This window comes from Stegodyphus dumicola, chromosome 12 (assembly GCF_044657685.1).
Source record: "Stegodyphus dumicola isolate Sdum_Otavi_A_Nest chromosome 12, ASM4465768v1".
In the NCBI taxonomy this organism is placed as follows: domain Eukaryota; kingdom Metazoa; phylum Arthropoda; class Arachnida; order Araneae; family Eresidae; genus Stegodyphus; species Stegodyphus dumicola.
Genome location: NC_140779.1, coordinates 23,633,932 through 23,657,239, shown reverse-complemented (window position 1 = coordinate 23,657,239; position 23,308 = coordinate 23,633,932). Strand labels below are relative to the sequence as shown.

The window sequence follows — 23,308 nt, the reverse complement described above, 5'->3', positions numbered from 1 at the left end:
CCAAGGACAGCCAACTGCTACGACGAGCGCCGATGACCAATATTTGACATTATGTGCATGCAGGAATAGAACCGCTACTCCGACTCTTCTTAGATCCTCCCTTGCTGCAGCCACCGAAGGTTCGTGTCAACATCAGCTGTGCGTAGGCTTCACGAAGGTGGTCTGTATGCGAGGCGACCGGACATTTTTGTGCTGCTCACGTCATGCCACAGGTGGGACCGTTTTCAGTGGGCATGACAACATGTCCACTGGACATCTGATCAATGGAAGGCGGTTCTCTTTACAAATGAGTCCAGGTTTAGTCTAGAAAGCGATAGTATGTGATATTTGATATGGAGAGAACATAGAACCCGTTATCATCCGTCAAACATCTGTGAAAGAGATACATATGGAAGGGGCAGTGTCTGTGTTTGGGGGTGGCATCTCTTTGGGTGGACGCACAAACCTCCATGTCTTTCCAAGGGGAACCGTGAATGCTCAGATTTACAGATATGACATCTTTGATGTTTATGTGCGCCCATATGCCGGGCAATATGTGATGCTTTCCTGTTACAGGACGACAACGCAAGACCACACAGGGCTCGCATCGTAGATGATTATCTTCAACAGGAAACAATTATGCGCATAGAGTGGCCAGCTCGATCCCCGGACTTGAATACTATCGATCATGTTTGGGATGCTTTAGGGAGACATTTAGCTGCTCTCAAGATGCACCCTCAAACCCTTGTCATGCTTGCAACTGCTTTGCAAGAGCAACGGCTCTTGCTTCCTATGGAACTGATAGACCGCATAATTTAAAGCATCACACATCGCTGTATTGCTTCTAGAGGCGATCATATTCCATATTGAAGGTACTTTTCCTATAGCAAACTGACACCTTCGATTTGTTCATTTTATACATGTGCTAATTTCTATACAACCACATTTGTCTGGTAATTTCATTTTATGTTATTTGATACCTTACTATGTGTTGTATATTGTGAGTACGTTTCATTAAATTCTACATGTAACTTTTTCAGTAATCGTGATTTTTCCTTAATTTATGATAACCAGTGTAGTAGGGACAACTAGTGCCTCCAGTTTCAATCTCAAGCAGAGGACAAAGCAGTGCACTGGGTGCAGTACCTCACCCCCCAACTACCAGGACTTCCTTTCCAGCCTTATAGGTAACAACACATGGCAAACACCTAGACTTTTTCTGAGAAACTAGAAACATAAGGATGTAACAGTATCTCAACTATGAGCTCAAACCTCCGAAAAAGAAACCACACGAGAGAAAAAAATGGATAAAGGAACAGATAAGGAGAGTTTGAAAAAGGAAAGATCACTAAGGCTCCAGGATCATTACCCCATCTCACTACGACAACAATCCCTTGAGGAGCTAGGGTACCTTAGGATTGCCACCCCAATACTTACATACAGTTTCACACACAGTGAAGCTCATTCTCATTAGGTCAGACATATCAGAATGGCCACAACAATACATCCAGTGTAATTATTTCTAACATACTATACCTATTTTGCTTGAAGCTCTATTCCTCATACGTTTCCCCCAAAGAACTGTTTTCACGTCTCAACCAATCAGATATTTCAAAAGGAAATTCACGGAAATGTTTCTTTCGATGTGCTATTGAAGTAGCTACTACATGTGATACTGATTTTACATTACTAAAATAACATGCATTTTACCTGCTTGAAATGTGCTTTATTGTAGAATGATCTTATGATTCAAAATTGTTTACCAATCCAAAATAACGAATGAAGTTAGTAACAGTAAATATAATATCCAAAATAATGAACAAACAATGAATCATGCCCATACACCACTTTATACACATTAGAGGTGATTACAAAATGACATACTGTGCAATTATTTTTTTTTTACATGCTTGATCTTTTCAGTAAGTTTCATAACAGATATCATTGAAAAGTCTGCTTTAATACTTAAAAGAACACTTTACAAGTCATAGCTTTCTTTGTAAATGTATTATTTAATCTTCATTTTATACAATTCTACAACAAGAAACCTTCCCCCTCTATTTCTTGAAATGAAAGCAAAAGTGTTTGCAAGAACCTCAACTCACAAGGAATCAAGTAACACAAATGGAAGTATGATATAAATTATCTAAATATGGTGTTCAAGAAAAATAGTTATACAGGTTTTATTTTCTAAACTTCATATGGTAAATATGTCCAACAAAAAAGTTTTCTTAAATAGAGTATTTTGCGAGAACAACTCACAAGGAATCAAGTAACACAAATGGAAGTATGATATAAATTATCTAAATATGGTGTTCAAGAAAAATAGTTATACAGGTTTTATTTTCTAAACTTCATATGGTAAATATGTCCAACAAAAAAGTTTTCTTAAATAGAGTATTTTGCGAGAATAGTTACAATACAGGAATGAAATTTAAATTACAAACTTACAATTTTATGTGATCCCTTGTACAGCAATAACACTGTTAATGCTTATTATTATTTATTTAATGAATTTTAATTTTTTTGCAAGCACTCTAGAGATGCATAAGGATGGAGTCACCAGTTTATTCACAGTTTTTTGCCTTTTTAACTTAGAATTTCAAAATGTCTTGATTTTTTTCACGAGTAAACTGGTAATGTCAGAAATGCAGCTAATGGAATTGCATAAACCTCTCCCCAATGAAACATACATTTTCATTTTCACACTGCTTTTCCTTCTACTTTTTAAATTAAGGAAATATGTTAATTTTTTATTTATTACTATGCAATAATGATGTTACTTCAGCATCCACACACCTTTACAATCTGATGTAAATATTCCATTTTGCCTTCAGTTTTTCCATTTTGTTGTGTATTTTAATTTTCCTCACATTTTCATTATTTTTATTTTTCTGTTTATGCATAGTAATAGTTGTCAAAGTAGCTTAGGTAAGGGAAGTCCATATTATTTAATACTATTTTTAAACTTAAATAAATAAATCTAAATCTGTATTAACTAATTTATATTACTGCAGCTTTAAGTAAATTTTAAAGTCAGTTATGTATTGCATTTTTACTTTTGCTTTCCTCTTAATATATAATATATATATACACATTTGATGACTATATATTATTATTATTATATTACATGTATTATATATTGATTATTAAAAGACAGAAAATAAAAATCATCTTCATGTAGCAATACAATCAGGTGACTAGCATACATCACTCATTTTCCATTTACTGCATTTCAACTAGTATTTGAAAAATGCTTTTTTAAAATAAAATAAATGAAATTCGAGAAAATGTGAAATTATTGTTTGATTACAAGATATTTGAACTTTTGAAATTTAATGTTAGCTCATTTAGATATAAAAGGCAATTGTAATAAAACTGAAAATAAAATTTCTTATTTGAAAGGAATGCCACAAATATTCACAATACAGGTTGTGCTGATTGCTCTTTCATAATGCAGAATTTCAAATTACGTATATATATAAAGATGCGACAGTGAGAGAAAACAATAGGAAGCTAAATAAAGGAATGCAAAACTCAGAAGATGATTCATTATAACAATTGACAGTAGATGAATGATCATTTAAGAAGCATTAAAATTCATATATTTTCATCCAAAAAAAAAAAAAAAAAAATTTGTACTGATGGAAAAATATTTACATTTAAAAATCTGCATTCTGATTAAAAAATAAAACAAATACTTTGTAAATAAAAGCTTTATTTTTAGATTAGTTTTTATTATAGTCAGCTTTAGTTACAACTTTTGTACACTCCAGAACAAGATGGTTCGTTGGAGTCTTCACCAGGCCTTTGGTTGTCAGCACATTCCACAACACAGTTGTCTTCATATAATTAAAATTCTACATCTATTATTTTTCACTTGTTAGGTACATACACATGGAACAATAGAGGATGTTTCCATACTAATTTACTCATATATCTCTTCAGCTGACACCACTTCATGAGTACCTAGCACCTCGCTCACTTAAGCATTAAAATTAAAAATACATTTCAAAATGAAATTGGGGAAAGGTTCCATGCCATAAAAAATGAAACATTTATAATCACAGCTTACATTTTTTTTTCAATAACAAGCCATTAAACAAGTCATTGCAAATGACTGAGCACTACTAACATGCTTTATACACATGGAAAAATTCACTGAAGAAAACTGGGAAAGTTAAAGATCTTAATTCATATTTGCCACCCTCAATGGCAAAACACCAAATAACAGTGCCAGGAAAAAATAGCCTTAACTTCAAGGCATATACCATATGCACCAAAACCAGACGTCCAGTTTATAAAAACATAAAGGCATTCTAAATTTAATGCATGCTTATTAACTCAAAGTTGTATGTTTTATTACCAGGATGAAAAATTATGAGCAAAGAAAATAAATAAATGATACAAAATTTAAAAGAACCATAATATATTTTACCAAATCATATATTGCAACAAAATGGCCCCTTACTGTAAGAAAAAAATGGATTAGTCATTATCTCAATGAACATTAGAAAGGATTAAGAAAAATATGGCTTGAACCATTTTCTCTTGGAGTTCATAACATTCATACATAAGTATTATAAAAATTATTTATAACTATTTCAACAATCTTAATGAAGCCAAAATAAGAGGCCTCTAATTTTTCTCCCAACATGGCTGAAAATGATACTCACTAGTTAAAAATTTATTCTGATACATGGCTTATCCTTCATATTTCAGCACACATACACAAATATACAGTTTTAAGTTTATTGTCCGTGGCAGTAATATAATCCTACAGAAAAATTTTTTTGGACGTGGGGGTCTCGGTGAGTCATTCATCAATTTCATCCCATAACTTGAGTTTTCAGGAATTTTGAAGAGTTTGGACTCAAATCTCAGTCAATGTACTCCCACCAATCTTTCTCATAACCTTCATGGACATGTTCAAGCAAGGCTTTGCACCGACTTTCACAATACCTAAAGGGAGGAGGGGAGAAAAAAAAAAGTGGAATTAAAAAAGCTACAAAAATACTACTTCGTATGTCACATAGTTAATAAAAATGCTTTTTGAAGGAAAGACCACAATATAATTTTTTCCATATCTAAAAGTCCTTGTGCTTTATTTCATACATCAGTACTAGTAAAACATGCATTTAAAATATTTAATAAAATTATGCCTGAATTTGTAACTATTTTACATTTTTAACAGAAAAAAATGAAAACTTTGATTTAAATTTATATATTAGCTTTTATTTTAAACTTATAATTACTACAGGGTTTCTTAAACTTTTTCAGTCGCGACCCCTTTTTATAACTCATATTTTTTTGCGACGCCCAGGACCCCATAAGTACTGCGCAAATCCAACAAACGTATGAGTGAAAATGTCAGTGTTTTCACTTGTACTGTAATACAGTACAAAGTCTGTTATCTGGACATCCATTATACAGAATGATCTATAATCCGGACCTCAAAGCCGCATGCGCGTTTAGCGCAAAAAAACGAAGCAACTTACATTGGAAAATGTTTAATAAAGTAAACAAATAAAAATTAAGCTTTTCTTGTAAATTTTGATAACCTTTACAACATAATTGCTCTTTATTTCATAAATTACAGTTTCATATTTTTAATTGTATAATTTCTGCTTGCCATCTTACCAGATTTAAATTGATGTTCTATAATCCGGAAAAACCCTTAATCCGGAATCGCCGAAGTCCCGACGAGTCCGGATTACGGACTTTGTACTGTATACTATTGCAGTTTTAGGTCATTAACCTTAATTTCTAATTTTAAGACATAGAACAATGTGAGAATTTTAAATAAGTAACAGACGAAATGACAGCGTCCCGTGCAAAGCAAAAAAAATGAACGTTTATATTATAAAAAAGAATGCGTCAAAACATTTTCGTTTTTTCTTTATCTATTTTCAGTTAAATTGTGTAAAAATATTTGGCAATTACTATTATAATATGTTAAAGAAATATCAAAACTGCTAAAATTTTTGGCGACCCGGTGCTGTAGGTATGCAACTCCCAATGGGGTATTGACCCACAGTTTAAGAAACCCTGAGCAACTAGAAGAAAATAATTTATGATACAGTTTAATGAAAACAAGTTTTATTCTCATTTATTTTAGTTTAATTCCTTTTTGAAAATCCATCCATCCGAGCAATAAATTTGTTGGCCTCCCTTACTAAATTTATTAATTTGAAGTTTTATATTTTTGACAATTCGATTTCGTTATTTAGGTACCTAAGCTTTTATTATTCGTCTTATAAAACCGTAAATGAATTTTGTAAAGAGAATTATTTAATCTCTTCTTTCCATTACACTATAAGATAAATTATTCTTCTTTAAGTTCACGAATGATTTTTGTTTTCATTCTTTTAGTCTCAATACCACATTATCAATCATATTATTCAATTGAAAATCATTTTTCAGCAGCAATGAATAATTAACACCTTTTACTTCCAACAATTCTGTTATGTCAAATAGTCGAAACAATCCAGCGATTTTGTCACAAAACCAGAAACTTTGTTACAAAACTTCATTTACACTATGGGAGCAAGAAACAAAATGTTACCTAATGGCATCATAACCTTGGAACTATGTTTCACAGCAATGCTGAAACAAGAAGCAATGCTTCTCAATTCCATTTCACACTACTCACACATTTTTTAAAAATGTGTAGAAAATCCTAAACTTTAAAACCCTTTTTATCATTCATTTTAAAAGAGGGCAAAAGTTAGTTTTATAAACCATGAAAATTCAAAAACCTTGCAACCAATATATATTCAGATGTTGAAATTTTAAAATCATAGATGTTAAATAGTTGGGGAAAAAATCTAGTGATTTTAAAAAATTCACTCAAAAAATCCAAAATTATGTTAAAAATTTGATACAAATTTCACTTACATTTTTTTTTCACTTTATTTGATGATGCAAACAGCAAATTTCTAAGACTTTTAGCTTGTTCATTAATGAAGATGTGCATAAAAATTTGTTTAAACATTAAATATAAAAACAGGGAAAAAAATAAATAGATAGAATTGGGGGGGGGGAAATCACTTCACCACATTGTACTGCCACCCATAAAGAGTATGTGTACAAAATTTGAATGACAGATTATCAGGAAGTATGTTAAAAGCCAATGGCAAACTTTTAGTGATAAATGCGATGAATGACTTAATTATTCAAGGCAAAATATCTTATTTGTAACTATCAAAGCTTTTAGTAATTCATTTGTTTAAGATACTGTGGACCATAGCTTTATCATTCAGGTTTATAATATTAAAATAAAATGGGTTTGACCAAAAACTTTCTACAACCTGGTCCCTGTATACTTGAGATACTGTTTTCAGAGTTCTTGTCCACACTGAACTCAATGGGACAAAGCTTCCTTATCTTAAAGTTAACAGAGGGCTTCTCCTCGAATACCAGCAGAGATGAAAGTGGTGATGCTACTTATGCATTCCACCTTTTAGAGTTTCCATACTCAAAATCTTCTCTTTGGGATAGACTCATTATGTTTATTCACTGAGAGTCACAAAAAATATTTGCTATACATTTATAGTCTTTGAATGTCTTAAACTGTAGGCTGTAGAAGAAGCAAAGAAATCATTGGTCATGCCTATAATCTTGAAGATGCAGATTAGACCAGGCATAATGGGCTAGCTATCTGCTGGCCAGAAACCCAAATTTTGAAATTTCAATAAATTACTGGAAGAAGCATCCTTTTAATTTGTTGTGTGTTCACATAAAAAATGCCAAGCAAAAGGACTTAAGAAAAAGATAAATTGTTAAAAGATTTTGATACTAGTAATAATTGCAGCCACAGGAAAACATTTAAGCACAGAATTTCCCAAGCAGCACTGTGTAATTTGCTTTAATAAGGGATTATAATTAATAAAGAACTGATAAAAAATATAAATACCTCAAGGAAACATGAAAAAGGAAGTCAAAAAAAGTTAAAACTACTTTTCCAGAATGGTTTTAATTTATAAAACTAAACAGTGTTTCAGGAGCTTTTTTCACTAAATGCTACGAAAAAATTTTGTATCTGCTGACAGATGGCTCACAAATTGGTGAAAGAAAAATCCATCATTGTTTATCAGCAATTGCATGATGAGAAGAAGAGAAAGATTATCATGTACCTGAATAAATGACATTTTACTTGGGCTGATAAATTAATACAAACTACAAATTTATAATGTAGACAGAACTGGACTGCATTACAGAACATTATCCACAACACATTAATATTTAACAGTGAAACAGCAGTCGTTTTAGGAAATGAAAAAATGAGTTACTGTGTTACATCACCATCTGCAAATACAACATCTAGCATTCTGCCTTTAGACAAGGGTATTTATAAAAGCTTTCAAATGTCATTACAGAAAAGTTGAACAGAATTGAATTTTGTGAAAAGCAAGCACTTTGAAGGAGATAAGCAAGTTACTAACTCTGCATATTACAGTCAATGCAAGGGATTAAATGTCTTAAAATTAGTTTAAAATTCTTTTCGAAAATGCGTATGGATAAGCCTCAGATTAAATGCAAGTTATAGTTAATGATTGAGACATCAGTGAGGGAAGTTATGAAGATTCATTTTTATAATTTGTGTCAATTTTCAAAAATATTGAAACAACTTGTGTAAAACACTTCCACAATAATATGTTGTAAGAACTGCAGACACTGATAAAGTTATACAGAATAAGTGATGATATGCCAACATCAATCAAATTTAGAAATACACTATATTCTAAGAATAAACCTTGAATTAAAAGGTGCTGATCAAAAATGTGACCAGAGGTTTTTGCAAAATTAAGAAAACATTTGAAAACTGTTGTGGAACAATATGAAACAAAGAGAGATAGAACAGCTGTTTGTAAGAAATAATATTTAATCAAAAAGGTAATTAAAAAAATATTTTTTTATTAAAAAGTGAATTTCAAAATTGCATAATTAATTTAATTTTAGCACTAATTTTTAATTATTATTTTAGAATTAATTACTAAATTAACTATTAGTTATTATTTTATGTCAAAGTTTACAACTCATATCATAATTTGTAACACAAATTGCCATCCATTAAACTCAGCTGCTTAATAAATATGTTTGGGATGGAAGTGATTTTAATAAGCGATGGATACTGTACTGAATCTTTCTTCAATGAATGTTTGTAAAATATTGTTGAATATCCAAAAAATAATATTATAAAAATGAAGGTTCGTACCTATACTTATCTTGAACCTTTTGCTTGATATCTAGGAGGTTCTCCTGTGTGATATCACGTTCTAGATATTCAGACAATGTCTCTGTTGCACTCTCTAGATCTCTCTGATTGTGCTAAAAATTTTTAAGAATAAAATTAAGTATGCTAAATTTCAATGATTTCAATCAAAAATGTACAACTCCAATACGTTTATTATTAGAATTAAACTAAACTTCAGAAGACATAAAATTAATTATTCAAATATATTACCTACTTATAAAAATTAAATTTATATATTTAAAAACAATATTTAAAAACATGTGTATTTTGATGCAGTTTATGATTCAATTCTTGACTATGCCACTGTCTGTATGACTAAATGACACATTTTCTAAAACAATACTCTTGCTGAATGGACTTTTACACATATTTCCCCTGTCAGGATTTATAAAGGACCAGAAAATAAAAAAGGTATTTCTTTTATTATTACCTAGTTCTATTTATTATACTGGGAAACAATTTTGTAACACAATTTCTGTTGAATTCAATTTTTGAGCAATTTTAAAGTTAAATAGGCATGCTCATTTCAAAACCATAGTTAAGTTTTCTACCATGTCAAATTTTTTCTCTATGCCATTTGTGAATATGAACACTCTCTAAGGCATCAAGTGTGGATCACAGGAAATAGCACTTCTCCTACTGGCTGACTTCCGACTGGTGTTGGGTGAATGGTGTCAGCATCAAAGACTAGCGACAGGTGCATACTTGTTTAGATTAGTTCAGTTATGCCTGAGATACGTAGTGAGATGTTGTGTGTCACTCTGATATAGTGAAGTGTATTCCAGTGTTGCATCTGAGTTCTTGTTTATATACACAGTTAGCAGTGTTTAGTTTTTGTTTATAAATGAACTGAAACTTTTCCTCATGTCTGCCTATGCTAATCTGCTATACGTGCTTTAACAGCCCCGATTCGTTTTATTATATACGTGGCAGTCTTACCACCCCCAGCAAAGAACAAACATAAGTAGATTTATCAGGCAAGCCTATTTTAAAGTGAATATTTGTGACCAAGAAAATCATGGGCCTTTAACAAAGTGTGCAAGCAGTACATCGAGAGTTTACAGATATGGATGAAGGGAACATGTTCTAAATTTCCATTTGGTATACCTATGATTTGGCGAAAGCCCAAAGATAACTCAAGTAATTGTTACTTTTGTATAGTGGATATAAAAAGATAACAGGATATAACAAGAAAAAGAAATGTAAAATACAGTATCCTATTTACCACCATCAGCTATATACCTAGTGCCTCAGTCAGCTGAACTCCCAGTGCCAGTTTTCAAAGAATTTACAAGAATAGGATTCCAGTGAATATCATACTCACATCAACAATGATCCCACTCAAAAGGCATTTGAACAGCAAGAGTTGAATGATTTGGCACAAGATTTGGGCCTATCCACATAAGTTTGAGAGCTGTTAGCATCAAGACTGCACGAGAAAAACTACTTTCGACCAAGAGAAAGTGTGTTTCTGCAATACTTCCAAAGTGATGATGGATTTGTGTATTGCCATCACATACACAGTTTAAGAGTTGGGAATTTCTGCTTATAACACAACTCAATGGTGACTGTTCATCGATAGCTCAAATTGAAACTTGAAGTGTGTCCTCCACCACAATGGAAATTTATTTGGTGCAGTTCCAATAGGCTATTCAGTTTGCTTGTGTGAAAAATATGAAGACATAAAGAGAAACACTGATTTGATGGAATGATATTACAAGCACAAATGGATGACCTTATGTTGACCTTAAATATGTATTATATTTCCATCTCTGCATATAAAACTGGGTCTCAAGATGTTAAAGCTTAGACACTTGAAAGAGACTGTTTCAAGTAACTCATTTCGGCATTTCCTAGCCTATCATTTGAAAAGCTAATGGCAGATATGTTTGATGGCCCACCGATTCGTCAGTTTCTTAAAGATGAACATTTCATTGGAACAATGATGGAAAAGAATGCTTGATTTGCATTCAAAAACATTCTCAAAGACTTTCTTGGAAATATATGAGCACAGAATTATAACAAAATTGTTCAGCAATGCCTGGATAGCTTCAAAATGCTTGATTGCAACATCAGCATCAGAGTGCTTTTTTCGCATAGTCATCTTGATAACTTCCAAATCTTTACAGTCACCCATAAACAGGATGAGCGATTCCACCAACATTTGAAGGTCATTGAGGCAAGGTAGATTGTACATATGATGGCTGAATACTGTTGGAGCATCAAGCAAGAATGTCTACATTTTAAACATTCCAGAAAAAAGTTATAAGTGAAAAAAAAAAATTTACCTTAGTATGTATGTTTACCATTGGGGGGGATTTAACTTGAAACAACTACATATATAGCTTTTATATAATTAAAATTATTGTGAACAGTATATCTGGTATGTTTTCCTTTATATACATATTTTGTATAGAATTTTGAGACAAAAAGATGATATCCTAACTCAGTAACTTAAAAAGCTATTTGTTCCTGTAGCTTAAAAATGTGACGTGATAAATAAAAAACTGAGGTTTTTTTTTGGACTTGGAGGCCAAAAGTTAGTAAAAAAACAAGTGACAGATCTGAAATGAAATTGCTGTTTGTCAATGTTATCCACTACCATATACAGGCATTATTTAAATATAATTATTTCTGTTTACCACATTTTTCTAAGATTTTTCTACTTTATGCTGATACTGCAGATAAACATTCCATATTTAACAGCGAACTCTTGATTTACTGGGTAATTCTGAGGATAAAGTCAATAGTTAGTACAATGTGAATCCGACCCACTGAAGAGGAAAACCCATATTACAATTAACAGAAAATTAACATTAACAATTTACCTGCATTCAAGCGGTTAAATCTAGTGAATAAATTCAGTTGGTTACATATATTAAATCATTATTTAATTATAAAATTTTAAAAAATTGCCTTATTTTTGTACGTCAATATGAAATGATTTACAACAAAGTATTACGGCTGTTGCACTTGATTTATAGCTATGATTGAGCAATTTTTACTTTTAAAATCCTTAATTTAAACAATATTTTTTATTTGGATTACATACTATAAAATTACATACTGCTGCGGATAAAAACAACTCTCAGTACAAAGTATGAGACCTAGACTTATCAGGACTTCAGTGATTCTGTTTTGGCATTTTTCCAGATATTAGATCATCAGTGTAAATTTAGTAAGATGAGAGATGAAATTATAAAATTAAAAGCATGAAATAGTGATTTATGAAATAATGGGGCATTTATGACCTTAACAAAATCAAAATTAAAAAAAGTTCAATATTTATTTATTTGCTTTATTAAAGATTTCTTTCCGTGTAAGTTGTTTAATTCGCTTCGTTTGTGCCAATATTTTCTCTTTAATTCTACAGACAGACACAGTTTCTTGTTCCGTTACAAAGTTCCATCGCTTAACTCCTGTTCCTGCCATGTTCAGAATTCTCACTAAATTGTCACTCAAAATTTTTTCGTTCCCAACAACCTCTCTGGATTTAGAACCAAACTACAGATTTTGCAGTCCATAACTTGATTGATAATTGGGGCATTGTCACTGCAAATGAAAAACTTTTGTTATATCATCTTCATTTAAAATTATTTCTCTACATTTCTTCACAAATTCCATTGCATACGGAAAATAACTTTTCCTCATTAATGCACTCAATAATGCACTCACTTTCAGCTAATACTTCACACATATTTAGCTGAAGTCTGTAATCACCTCCAAGTGTAATGTAAACACAGAAGCATACAATGTTCTTTTCAATTACTAGTATTAAAAATTAAATCGTTTAGATATCACTGAATGGGAAATTTCTCAAGCTTGGAGGTATGATGATAGCCACATGGTTGATGGGGAGTGTGTGTGGGGGGAGAAAAGATTTGCAAGGTTGATGTCAGTGTCACACAAAAATTAAGAATCAGAACTCTCCCCGTTTTATTATGAAAAAATACCAAATGCACAAGCATAGAAGCTGCAAAAGAGGTTGCTGGAGATTCACAGGTCTGGATCTTAGATCATTCCAGACAATAAATGTCCGGATTTTGGACTTTGTAATATATTACGATAACATCTCTTAACACTGCTATTATTCCATGCATTTTTCTTTCCCGTTTTGTATTTGGATCTTAGATTATTTCAGACACTGAATGTCTGAATTTTTAAATTTTTAATATATTACCATAACCATAACATCTATTAACACTGCTATTATTCCATGTACTTTTCGTAGCCGTTTTGTATTTTCTGATCTTTGTTTTACACTGGTGGTTTGTTATAGGAATTTCTCCATCATTTTGCAATAGAATAAACTTGGGCTTTTTTATGACAGTCATTCTACCAGAAAGCAGGATATTTCTTTAGACTGTTTTGCTTTGGAGCAAATATATTTAATCTGCTTTTACAGGCACTTGTTTTCATTAGGAAACCCAAGATCATTTATGCATATTCCCATTAACACTCTCTTATCTTCATAGAGAAATAGTTTTTCAGTTTGTTTTTAGCCACAGTGGTTTGCCTGGAAATTAAAACATAGATAAACTTACAAAGGAAGCATCTCTCTTGAGCCTTCCTCAGTAACCCATTCAATTACGAAAATCTATTAAACAAATTACCTGTAAAAATCAAGCAATTATGTATAAGCAGATAGCTGCTGGTAAGCCCTGGGGGGATTTCTTGGGTACTCAAAACGACCTCCCTTAAGTTAATGTAGTCCCATCTTTATCTATTAACTGGTCATGATCACTTGCAAGCTCATGCATATTGTTCAGGTTTCCCTGGACCTCCAAGATTGTACTTTATGTTGTAAAAATGGCTGAAGTACATAAAAATGTATGACTGGAGAACATCTTTATGTCTGTTTAGCCTTACTGGACATAATGTATATTTCAGTGTAAAAGACTCATATTTTTAATTTATTATTTAATTTTTAGACTGGACTGCAAAGCATCTCATGCTTGAAAAAGTTATGGTGGAAATATTAAAAAAAATATTTTTAGCTGCCTCCAGTTGACACCATAATAAGATGAGTAAAATTATATAGATCCTGCATACAAGAATACCTATTATTCTATTAACCAATGCTATCCCTTGCCTTTTTTAATGATGAATTGCTTAGACTCTTATCACAAAACCACAAAGAGTGATAAACTATATGGTAAACTAAAATAACTTTTCATGTAAACATGAATTTTTAAGAAAACTTATTTTATTGCAGTGTGAGAAGATGTGAGGGGAGAATACATTTCATACATTAAACTGCTACTTTTTAATTTCTGCTTCATAACAATGTGGAATACTGATTTATGACTTGAAACCTATGCCTACTCACAAATGTTACAACAAACACTTTTAATACCCAAGTAACTTCCCAACATAAGTCTTAATTAAAGAAACCTGGAATTTAAAGCTTCATTACATCTTTGCATTACAAATTTCAAAACTTTTCTCTGTCATAGTCACTCAATGCAGTCCATAGCATATCCCTTTCTATAAAAATTCAGTTCCCTCTGTAGCAATGTTTTTTATTTTTCAATTTTTAAGTCTTTCTTCATCTGGCTGTGTTTCTCAAATGACATGTTGGCCATCCTCTGGGAAATCAAAGCTTTTGGTTCCTTTGGAAGTACTGTTATAAAGCTGAAACTTAGAGGTCAAAATGTATTTCCTAGAAAGCTGATGTTACTTCAGCACATTTTCCTACTAACTTTTTTTTTAATCATAGCTTAAAATCCATGCAACATCTTTCTTAAATCTAGTCTTGCATTTGAGGGGCATATACTGCCTTCAAAGTAACATTGTAATATTAAAACAAAATAATGACAATTGATTGAAGTCACATTATACATGTTGTGTGTGTGTGTGACATACCATGGAAGAAACCTGATTCGTTGTGCTTTGACTTTCAGAAGAAGTGCTTAGTAAAAATATATAATACAACAATATCCTGAAACTTTAACAACTTTTAGCATTTAAAGGATAAAAAAAGGAAATTATAAAACTATAAATGCAAAATATCTTTGGCATCGGGACTAAATTGAAAATTGTATGAATGTATGCACATGTGTATGCATCTGCATATATGTGTATATGCATACACATACATTTGTGCTTCCATATATACATGCATGCATCCGTACATTTTCGATTCTAATGACAGAACAGTACCAATTTAAAATTTGAAATAATGTTTTATAAAAGCCTAAATCCTTTTTTTAAGAAATTTGACAAGATTTAAGATTGTTAAACATAACAGATAAAAATTAAACAGATACATTTACGAAAATGCAAGTACTATTGATTTAGATCTTATGTACTGTAGTTTCAGGCAGATAAGGCACAAGCTACAGGTGTTTAGAAGTCCATTTTCAGGACTTCATATCTTTTGGCCTATCGCATATCTGAAGGAATGTTATTTTCCCCTTATCTTTAGTTTACATCAAGGATGTCAAACTCGCGGCCCACAACAAATATTTTTGCGGCCCCGGCCAATATATCGGCAAATAATAATATATAATGATAAAATAACATATCGATGAAGAAAAAAATGAAATGTTTACTGCTAAGTAATTAACGATAACTTATTCAGTGTTGTTAGATTACTCACAGTGAGCTGACACACACTACTTAAATTACAAATGCGTGTGAGTAGCTTGCGTTCAGCTACCTTCGGCTTTTAGGGGACACGTGCACTCAGAACTCGTACACATCCCCCGATAGCTGAATGTGGCCGAACTCATTGTCTCAGTTTTCGAATCATAGTTTTGTACGATATATTGGTGCATGCATGTGCATGCACTTTGCTTTGTTATTAATTATTAATTCATATTGTTACGGATTTCATAGTTATTTATTTATTTAGTTTTTTTTTATTTAGAATTGTAATTAGATTTGCTTATGTTGCCTTAGCAACGCAGACGATTTTTGAAAAGACAGCTGCGTTGGAAGGTTAAAAATAGAACAGTGCGTGCATTTAATACCTAATAAATAAATATCTCGTAATTGCTGTTGCCATCCACAAAAATCCAACTCATCTCAGCAGTAGCTGTAGTTCTAGCGAACTGTTTGTTTACTTAATGCTGTGATTGATTTGTAGCGATTTCGCTGTGAGATAGAATTAGTTTCTCTGTTTTGAATTGATTTTTGCTAAACGTTTGACATTTTGTGATATTGTTAGAATATTTTTGAAGAAATATTTCAGCATTTTAATTTATCTCTTGTGGAAAGAATAAGTTTTTGTTAACTTTTTAACGTTAACCGTGTTTATTCCAGCCCTTTGTATTCAGTATGTCTATATCAAAACCAAGTGGTAGTAAAATTAAACAAAAAATCGCTGACGAACATAGAATATTCCAAGTAAAATGGGAATTAGAATATTTTTGCTATGAAATAAAAGATAAAATAATCTGCTTGATATGTAATAATACTATTTATGTATCAAAGTTATATAATATTAAATGTCATTACGAACAACACAAATTGAAATATAACAATTACGAAGGATTAATGAGAGAAGAAAAGTTGAAAGAACTCAAGTTAGGAGTGAAAAAGCAACAGTCCATGTTTAGTAAAATATTGCTAGAAAGTGAAGCGGCGGTACATGCAAGCTACGTCTTGTCTGAGTTGATGGCTAAACATTCGAAGCCTTTTATTGACGGTGATTTCATCAAGGAATGCCTAATGAAAGCTGGAGAAATTGTTTGTCCTGGAAATGTGAAGGCTTTTCAATCAATTTCATTGTCTTGAAATACAGTTGGGGAAAGAGTTACTGATTTAGTCGCGAATTTAAGTAATCAGATCAAAGCAAAATCATCTAGTTTCGAAAGTTTCTCCATTGTCTATGACGAGAGCACGGACATTAGTGGCAAAGCTCAATTAGCAATGTTTCTTCGTTCTTGTGACAAGAATTTTAACATTTTTGAGGAATCACTGGAACTAATACCGATGCCTGGTACTACCACAGGAGAAGATATATTTACTTGTGTTTTTGGACTTCTGCAGAAATACAATCTACCTTTGGCAAAATTAAATTCTGTAGCTACAGATGGCGCTCCATCAATGACCGGGAAAAACAAGGGCTTCATAGCATTACTAAGAAAAAAACTTAGTGAAATTCACGGTTCAAACATTTATCATATGCATTGTATTATACATCAAGAAGTTCTATGCACGAAAGTAATAAATATGGGGAATGTTTTGTCATATATAAAAAAAGTTATAAATTTTATAAGATCTCGAGGTTTAAATCAGCGTCAATTCACTGCTTTCTTAAGTGAGTTAGATAGTGAATATTCGGGTTTGTCCTACTATACCGATGTATGTTGGTTATCTTGCTCCAAGATTCTCACACAATTCCAGGATTTGAAAGAAGAAATATACCAGTTTTTAAAAACGAAAAATCAAGACGTAAGTTTGTTTTACGATCCAATTCGGATACAAGATTTATCTTTCTTGGTTGATATAACAAAACACTTAACGATTTAAATTTATCGTTACAAGGAGAAGATCATATCATTACGAACATGTTTGACATAAATTAAAGCATTCAAATGTCAACTAGTTCTTCGGGAAAAAGAACTTAAAAATGAAGATTTGACGCACTTCCCGACGTGCAGCATGAATAAATCAAGTTTAGATGATACTTGTTCGTATCAAAAATACGCAGAAAAAATTGCAAATTTAACAACTGAATTTGAAACGAGGTTTAATGATTTTAGTTCCCTCGAAAACAATTTTTTTTTTTGTTTTCTTCGATTTTCTCAATAAGTATTGACTCAGTACCTAGCCATATGCAAATGGAGGTGATCGAGATTCAATGCAACTCAAATTTGAAAGCAAAATTCATTGAAGTGGGCGTGCCTGAATTTTACAAATATTTACCAGCCAGGTTTGAAAATACTCGAAAATTCGCATATGAAATTATTTCCATGTTTGGTAGCACTTATCGGTGCGAGCAATTATTTTAAGTCATGAAAGGTAATAAGTCTCCTATTAGAAACCGTATTAATGATGCTCACCTTGGGTCAGCGTTGAAAGTTATCACTGCAAACAAAATTTCGCCCGAAACAGGAAAGATAATAGCAGAGAAGAGATGTCAAGTATCAGGACATAAACATTAAATGTTTCTTGTTCTTTTCTACATAAATATATATATATGTTTATTATTGTATTATTCGAAATAAATCTACGTTTCTATAAATATATATATATATATATATATATATATATATATATTTTTTTTTGCGGCCCGCCTAAAGTTAAACTTTGTTTGTTTGGCCCAAGTGTACCTATGAGTTTGACATCCCTGGTTTAACATAGTAAGTTATGCACAAATGAAATGGTTATTTTAGAACTCGCTGCAACATTTTAGCCTGATATCAAAAGCTCAGACAGTGCAACAAATTCGAATGCAAATGAAACTCGGCTAACTATGGTAGGTTGTGGACAGTGCAATGCACGTATTTTCTGCTGAAGTCTGTGGTTTTGTCTGCATTTTCTGATTGCCATCTTCTCCTCAATGGGTCACAGAAACTTTTACTTCAGAGTAGTCAGAGAAATTTTTACATGTGCTTCTCTACTTTGTGACTTTTTTATTGCTTTCTTGTTGCAGTTCTTATTTTTTTCAATTGACTTGTTGAATTTTTTAAATTGTTCTTATTATTATGGCTCCTACTTTAAGAAAAAGTTATAAAGCTGCTTTAAGTTTTTAATGAAGAAAGCAATAGAAATTGGAAATTCCACTGTGACTAGAGAATTTCATGCTACGAGATATGCATTCGACGGTGGAAATCCAAATGAAGAATTAGAAAAAATGCCTAAGAATAAAAGTTCATATCGGACTGGCATCATAGCCCAATCTGTTTTGGAAAATAATTTAGAGAAATGGACAACAGAGCATAGAGAAAAGGGACTATCATTGTTAACAGTTAGAATTTGTCTTCAAGCAAAAGTAATTGTTCAATACATAAGCATTAAAAACTTTGTGGACCTAATCGCTGTTTCAGATTTATAACACAAAAGAAATTATAAATCAGGACCAAAACAACAGTTGGACAGAAGCTTCATTGGGAACAGCTTGAAAAAGGATAGTTTTTGAAGTATACCTCCAAGTAAATTAAAGAACAAAATCTGAATAGATGGCAAATAATTAATATGGATGAAGTGCTCATTATTTTTGATTGTCCTCCGAGCAGAACTGTTCATTGAACAGGTGAAAAAAACTATTTCTATGTTAACAATCGGACGACTTCTTATATGTATAATTTGAGTTGTGCTGCCCATAGAGTGAAGTTAACCACTTTAATAACTTTCAAAAGAAAAACATGTCCAAAATGAAACTTCTCTACTGTGGTCATTATTTGCAGCAACAAAAAAGGATGGATGTGCAAAGAAGTGATGTTGCTTTGGCTGAAAAAAATTTACGAGAAAAAGGGTACTTTTTTTTTAAACCTTGGAGACTTGGCATTCTGGATTCAATGAGCCTCTGCTAGTACTGTAAAATCCCAAACAAAAAAACTTAGCACCGACATCTCAGTGCTACCAGGTAAGCTTATGAAAATTTTACTGCCAGTAATCTCACTATCAATAGAATTTTTAAGCGTGAGCTATAAAATTTAGTGGGAGGAATGGATGCAAAACAGACTTCATTCTTTGACAAATTCTCGATGGATGAGAAAAGTTTCATATGAAGAGGTTGCCTTGTGGGTTGATAAAGCATGATATTCAGTCCGAGTATCAGTTTTCACTAAATCGGAAAACACTGAAGAAGAAAATGAAAATGAAGATAGCGACTTTGGAAGAAATGATTTAGAACAGAGTGATGAAAGCTACCTTGATGGTAATTTCTTAAGTTTATTTAATTCTGACACTGACAAGTAGGATTTTAAAAGTTTTGTACAAATAAATGCAGTTTATTTAATTTATTTTTATTATAAAATTCTGTTTGATTATCTAATTTACATATTTGTTTTACATCATACAGTAATTTATGGTGTTAAGCATAGTTTATCCATAAAAATAACATTTATTGGAAATCAGAAGAGTTCGCTTTTGGCAAGTTCAAGTAAAGTTTGTTTATTTATATACTACTTTTTATAGTTATGTTGTAAATACAGTCAAAAGTCGTTAATCTGGACTCGTCGGGACTTCGGTGATTCCGGATTATAGATCATCAGTTTAAATCTCGTAAGATGGCATGCAGAAATTCTAAAATTAAAAATATGAAACCGTAATTTATGAAATAAAGAACAATTATGATCTAAAGAATATCAAAATTTACAATAAATAAATAAATAAATAAAATAAATAAATAAAGCTTAATATTTATTTGTTTACTTTATTAAACATTTCTTTCAATATAAGTTGTTTAAGTTGCTTCGTTTTATGTGATAATACTTTCTCTTTAATTCTATAAACAGACATAATTTCTTGTTCAGTTAAAGTTCTTGTTAAGTTAATTTCTTGTTCAGTTAAAGTTGAAATACATAATTAGATAATTTTAGCTTATACCATCTGTTATACATAAAAGTTCCGCTGTTCAAGTCCCGTTAATTGCTGTGCCAAGAATACCGACTAACTTGTCAATCGAAATTTTTTCGTTTTCACTAACCTCTCTGTCACATTCTTCATGCTTTTATCCATTTTTTGCAGCAATTCCACTTTTTGTTTGATGGACATCGAAACATACTTTCGTTTTGTACGATCCTTTTGGAGCTCCAGAATCGGAAATTCTATTTGACATAATCTAAAGTTCAAGTTTACTTTTATAAAATTGCTCTTACAGTCTGCAAAAAATAATAATCTGGATCCAATGCGAAGATTAAGGAACAATGCAATCATCAACATTAACTGAAATACATAATTAGATAATTTTTAGCTTATACCGTCTGTTATACATAAAACGCGCACGCAAAAACGTATTCTGCACTTGTGCACACGCATATGCGCAGACGTAAAAGGTCTTACGCGCACGCATAAACGCCTATGCGCATGTGTCAACGCGGCGCATGCGCAGAAAGTTTTTAGCTTTGAGGTCCGGATTAACGACTTTTGACTGTATTATAAATGACGACTACATCAGCATGAAAAGGAATTACTCATAATATGAATATTAAGTGCAATGTTTTCGAATGTTTGCTGCAGCTTATACGCCAAGGCGACTTATCAACCTAAAATTACGGTACTTGTTTCACAGATTTGTTACTAACACCATATTCCAAACTGCACTTACCTCAAAAATAGCAGATTGATTGTTTCTTTTAAGGTAGTATGCGAAGACATAAGTGTACATCAAAGTTTGCCGACACTGACACAAAATATCCACTGCAATTTTTAAGAACTGAACTTCAATCCATGACATATTTTGTTGCTGCATTTCCTCCATTTTATCCTTCACTGAAGCATACAGCTATTAATGGAGGAAAAGTGTGATTTTTATAAAACTATAAATGGAAAGGGTGTTAACTATATGCAATTATTTAAAGAAATTTTTACGAATAAAAAATTAACCTTGTGCTCAAATTTCAAGCTCTGCATGTGATTCAGGTAACGATTACAATAAAATAGGTATCTCTGCAATGCTGCTCGAGACTTCTCCTGGGCATCTCGTGCCGATTTGGCTTCTCTTTCATCATATCGATTGCAATTGTACCTGAGGAAATGTTACAAAAAAAAAAAAAAAAAAAAAAAAAAAAAAAAAAACTTTTTGCATGGTGACACAAATATTTCACATACAAAATAACCATAGCTATCAATAAAGAAAACTTATGGAATTAGTAGAAAGAAGATCTAAATAACATTAAATTGAATAATTTTTTCTAATTTTAATAAACTATTTATTCACAGATAAAGCACATTTCATTCTACACAAAAATCAAATTTTGCTTTAAAACTCTTACATGAACACCATTCTTTTTTTTTTTTTTTTGTTTTTTTGTATAGTGGACCCTTGTTTTTAAGAAGCTTCAATTTATCACCCATTATTCTGGCTCATGTGTCTAATACGTATAATTTATGCTTTGATACTGTAGAAAAGAAACAACAGCTTAGAACAAAATAAATGACAGATCCCTTTTGGTATAAAATTTTTAGCATATTTTTTAATTAATGCTTTAAAATATTTTCTTGAAGAAAACTTCTTTTGAAATAAAATTACATTAAAAGAATAAAATTGATAAAAGAACATACTTAAACAGAAATTTAAATTGTGATAAACCACCATTTATACAATGCACCCAATAACTATATTCTATATTTGGAAATTTTATAATAAACTAGTTGCAAAAAAATGTGTACTATATTAAATGGGTGGAGGAGAAGACAGAGAAAGGCAGAAAAAAAGATATTGTGTTGTTTACAATTTTACAATAATATTCTCCCTTAAACATACTTTTCAGAACTTTTGTAAATATCACAGTTAAACTTGAAATATTAAAAACGGGGATACCTTTCTCGCACAAAAGTCCAGAGTTTGCACGAGGTTTTCCCACAGTGAGATAACACCATTTTGGATGGTAATTTCAAACTGGCTTAGATTTAATTTATAATATCAGGTTTTAATGAAAGTTTCCTACCTTTGAAAATATCGTCTGCACAAACAGTTCACATTGGCATGTTTAATCATATTTTGTCAAACGATTTTTGGCATTTGAAAGAAAGAGATTTGCTTTAGAACAAAATGTAATGAAATTTATATATATATAAAAACTTCATTAAGTACAAGGTGTCTATAATGGAACTATCATGCTATCAGATTAGAACCATCATTTACTTCTATTTCTGTTGCAAAATGTCACCAAATCATGTGTACAGCTTTAGGTACTAATGTTGTATCATATGACACTGTGAAGGTTTACTACAGAAAGTTCAAAAACAAGGACTATTACATTCAAGAAGTAGAACACTCTGGCCAACCTACTGATGTTGGCCTGCCTGTGAGAACTTGTTGAATAAGATCAGTATGCAACCACTCGAGAGCTTGCTAAGGAGTCAGACCTTAGTGCAGTGTCCAGTAGTTGTGCTATGCATCGCATAAACTTGACGTACAAGTTCAATCACTGGATGCTTCATGAGCTGACTCAA

General features: G+C 31.6%; 1 protein-coding gene across 2 annotated transcripts in view; it reads right to left on the bottom strand.

Annotated features, from left to right (window-relative positions):
- Positions 1-1,810: 1,810 nt before the first annotated feature.
- The window catches only part of LOC118204340 (E3 ubiquitin-protein ligase arih1-like), a 59,717-nt gene continuing 38,219 nt past the window's right edge, over positions 1,811-23,308 (bottom strand). The window contains exons 11-14 of one of the 2 annotated variants that reach the window (XM_035376670.2): positions 21,737-21,878; positions 21,459-21,635; positions 9,197-9,309; positions 1,811-4,941 (exon numbers count right to left, since the gene is read on the bottom strand). In XM_035376670.2, coding sequence (XP_035232561.1) covers positions 4,860-4,941; positions 9,197-9,309; positions 21,459-21,635; positions 21,737-21,878 — 514 coding nt within the window. In that variant the 3' untranslated portion in view covers positions 1,811-4,859. Of the gene's footprint in view, positions 4,942-9,196; positions 9,310-20,292; positions 20,435-21,458; positions 21,636-21,736; positions 21,879-23,308 lie in introns of those variants that run through there. The other variant, XM_085827549.1, reaches the window with a different exon arrangement.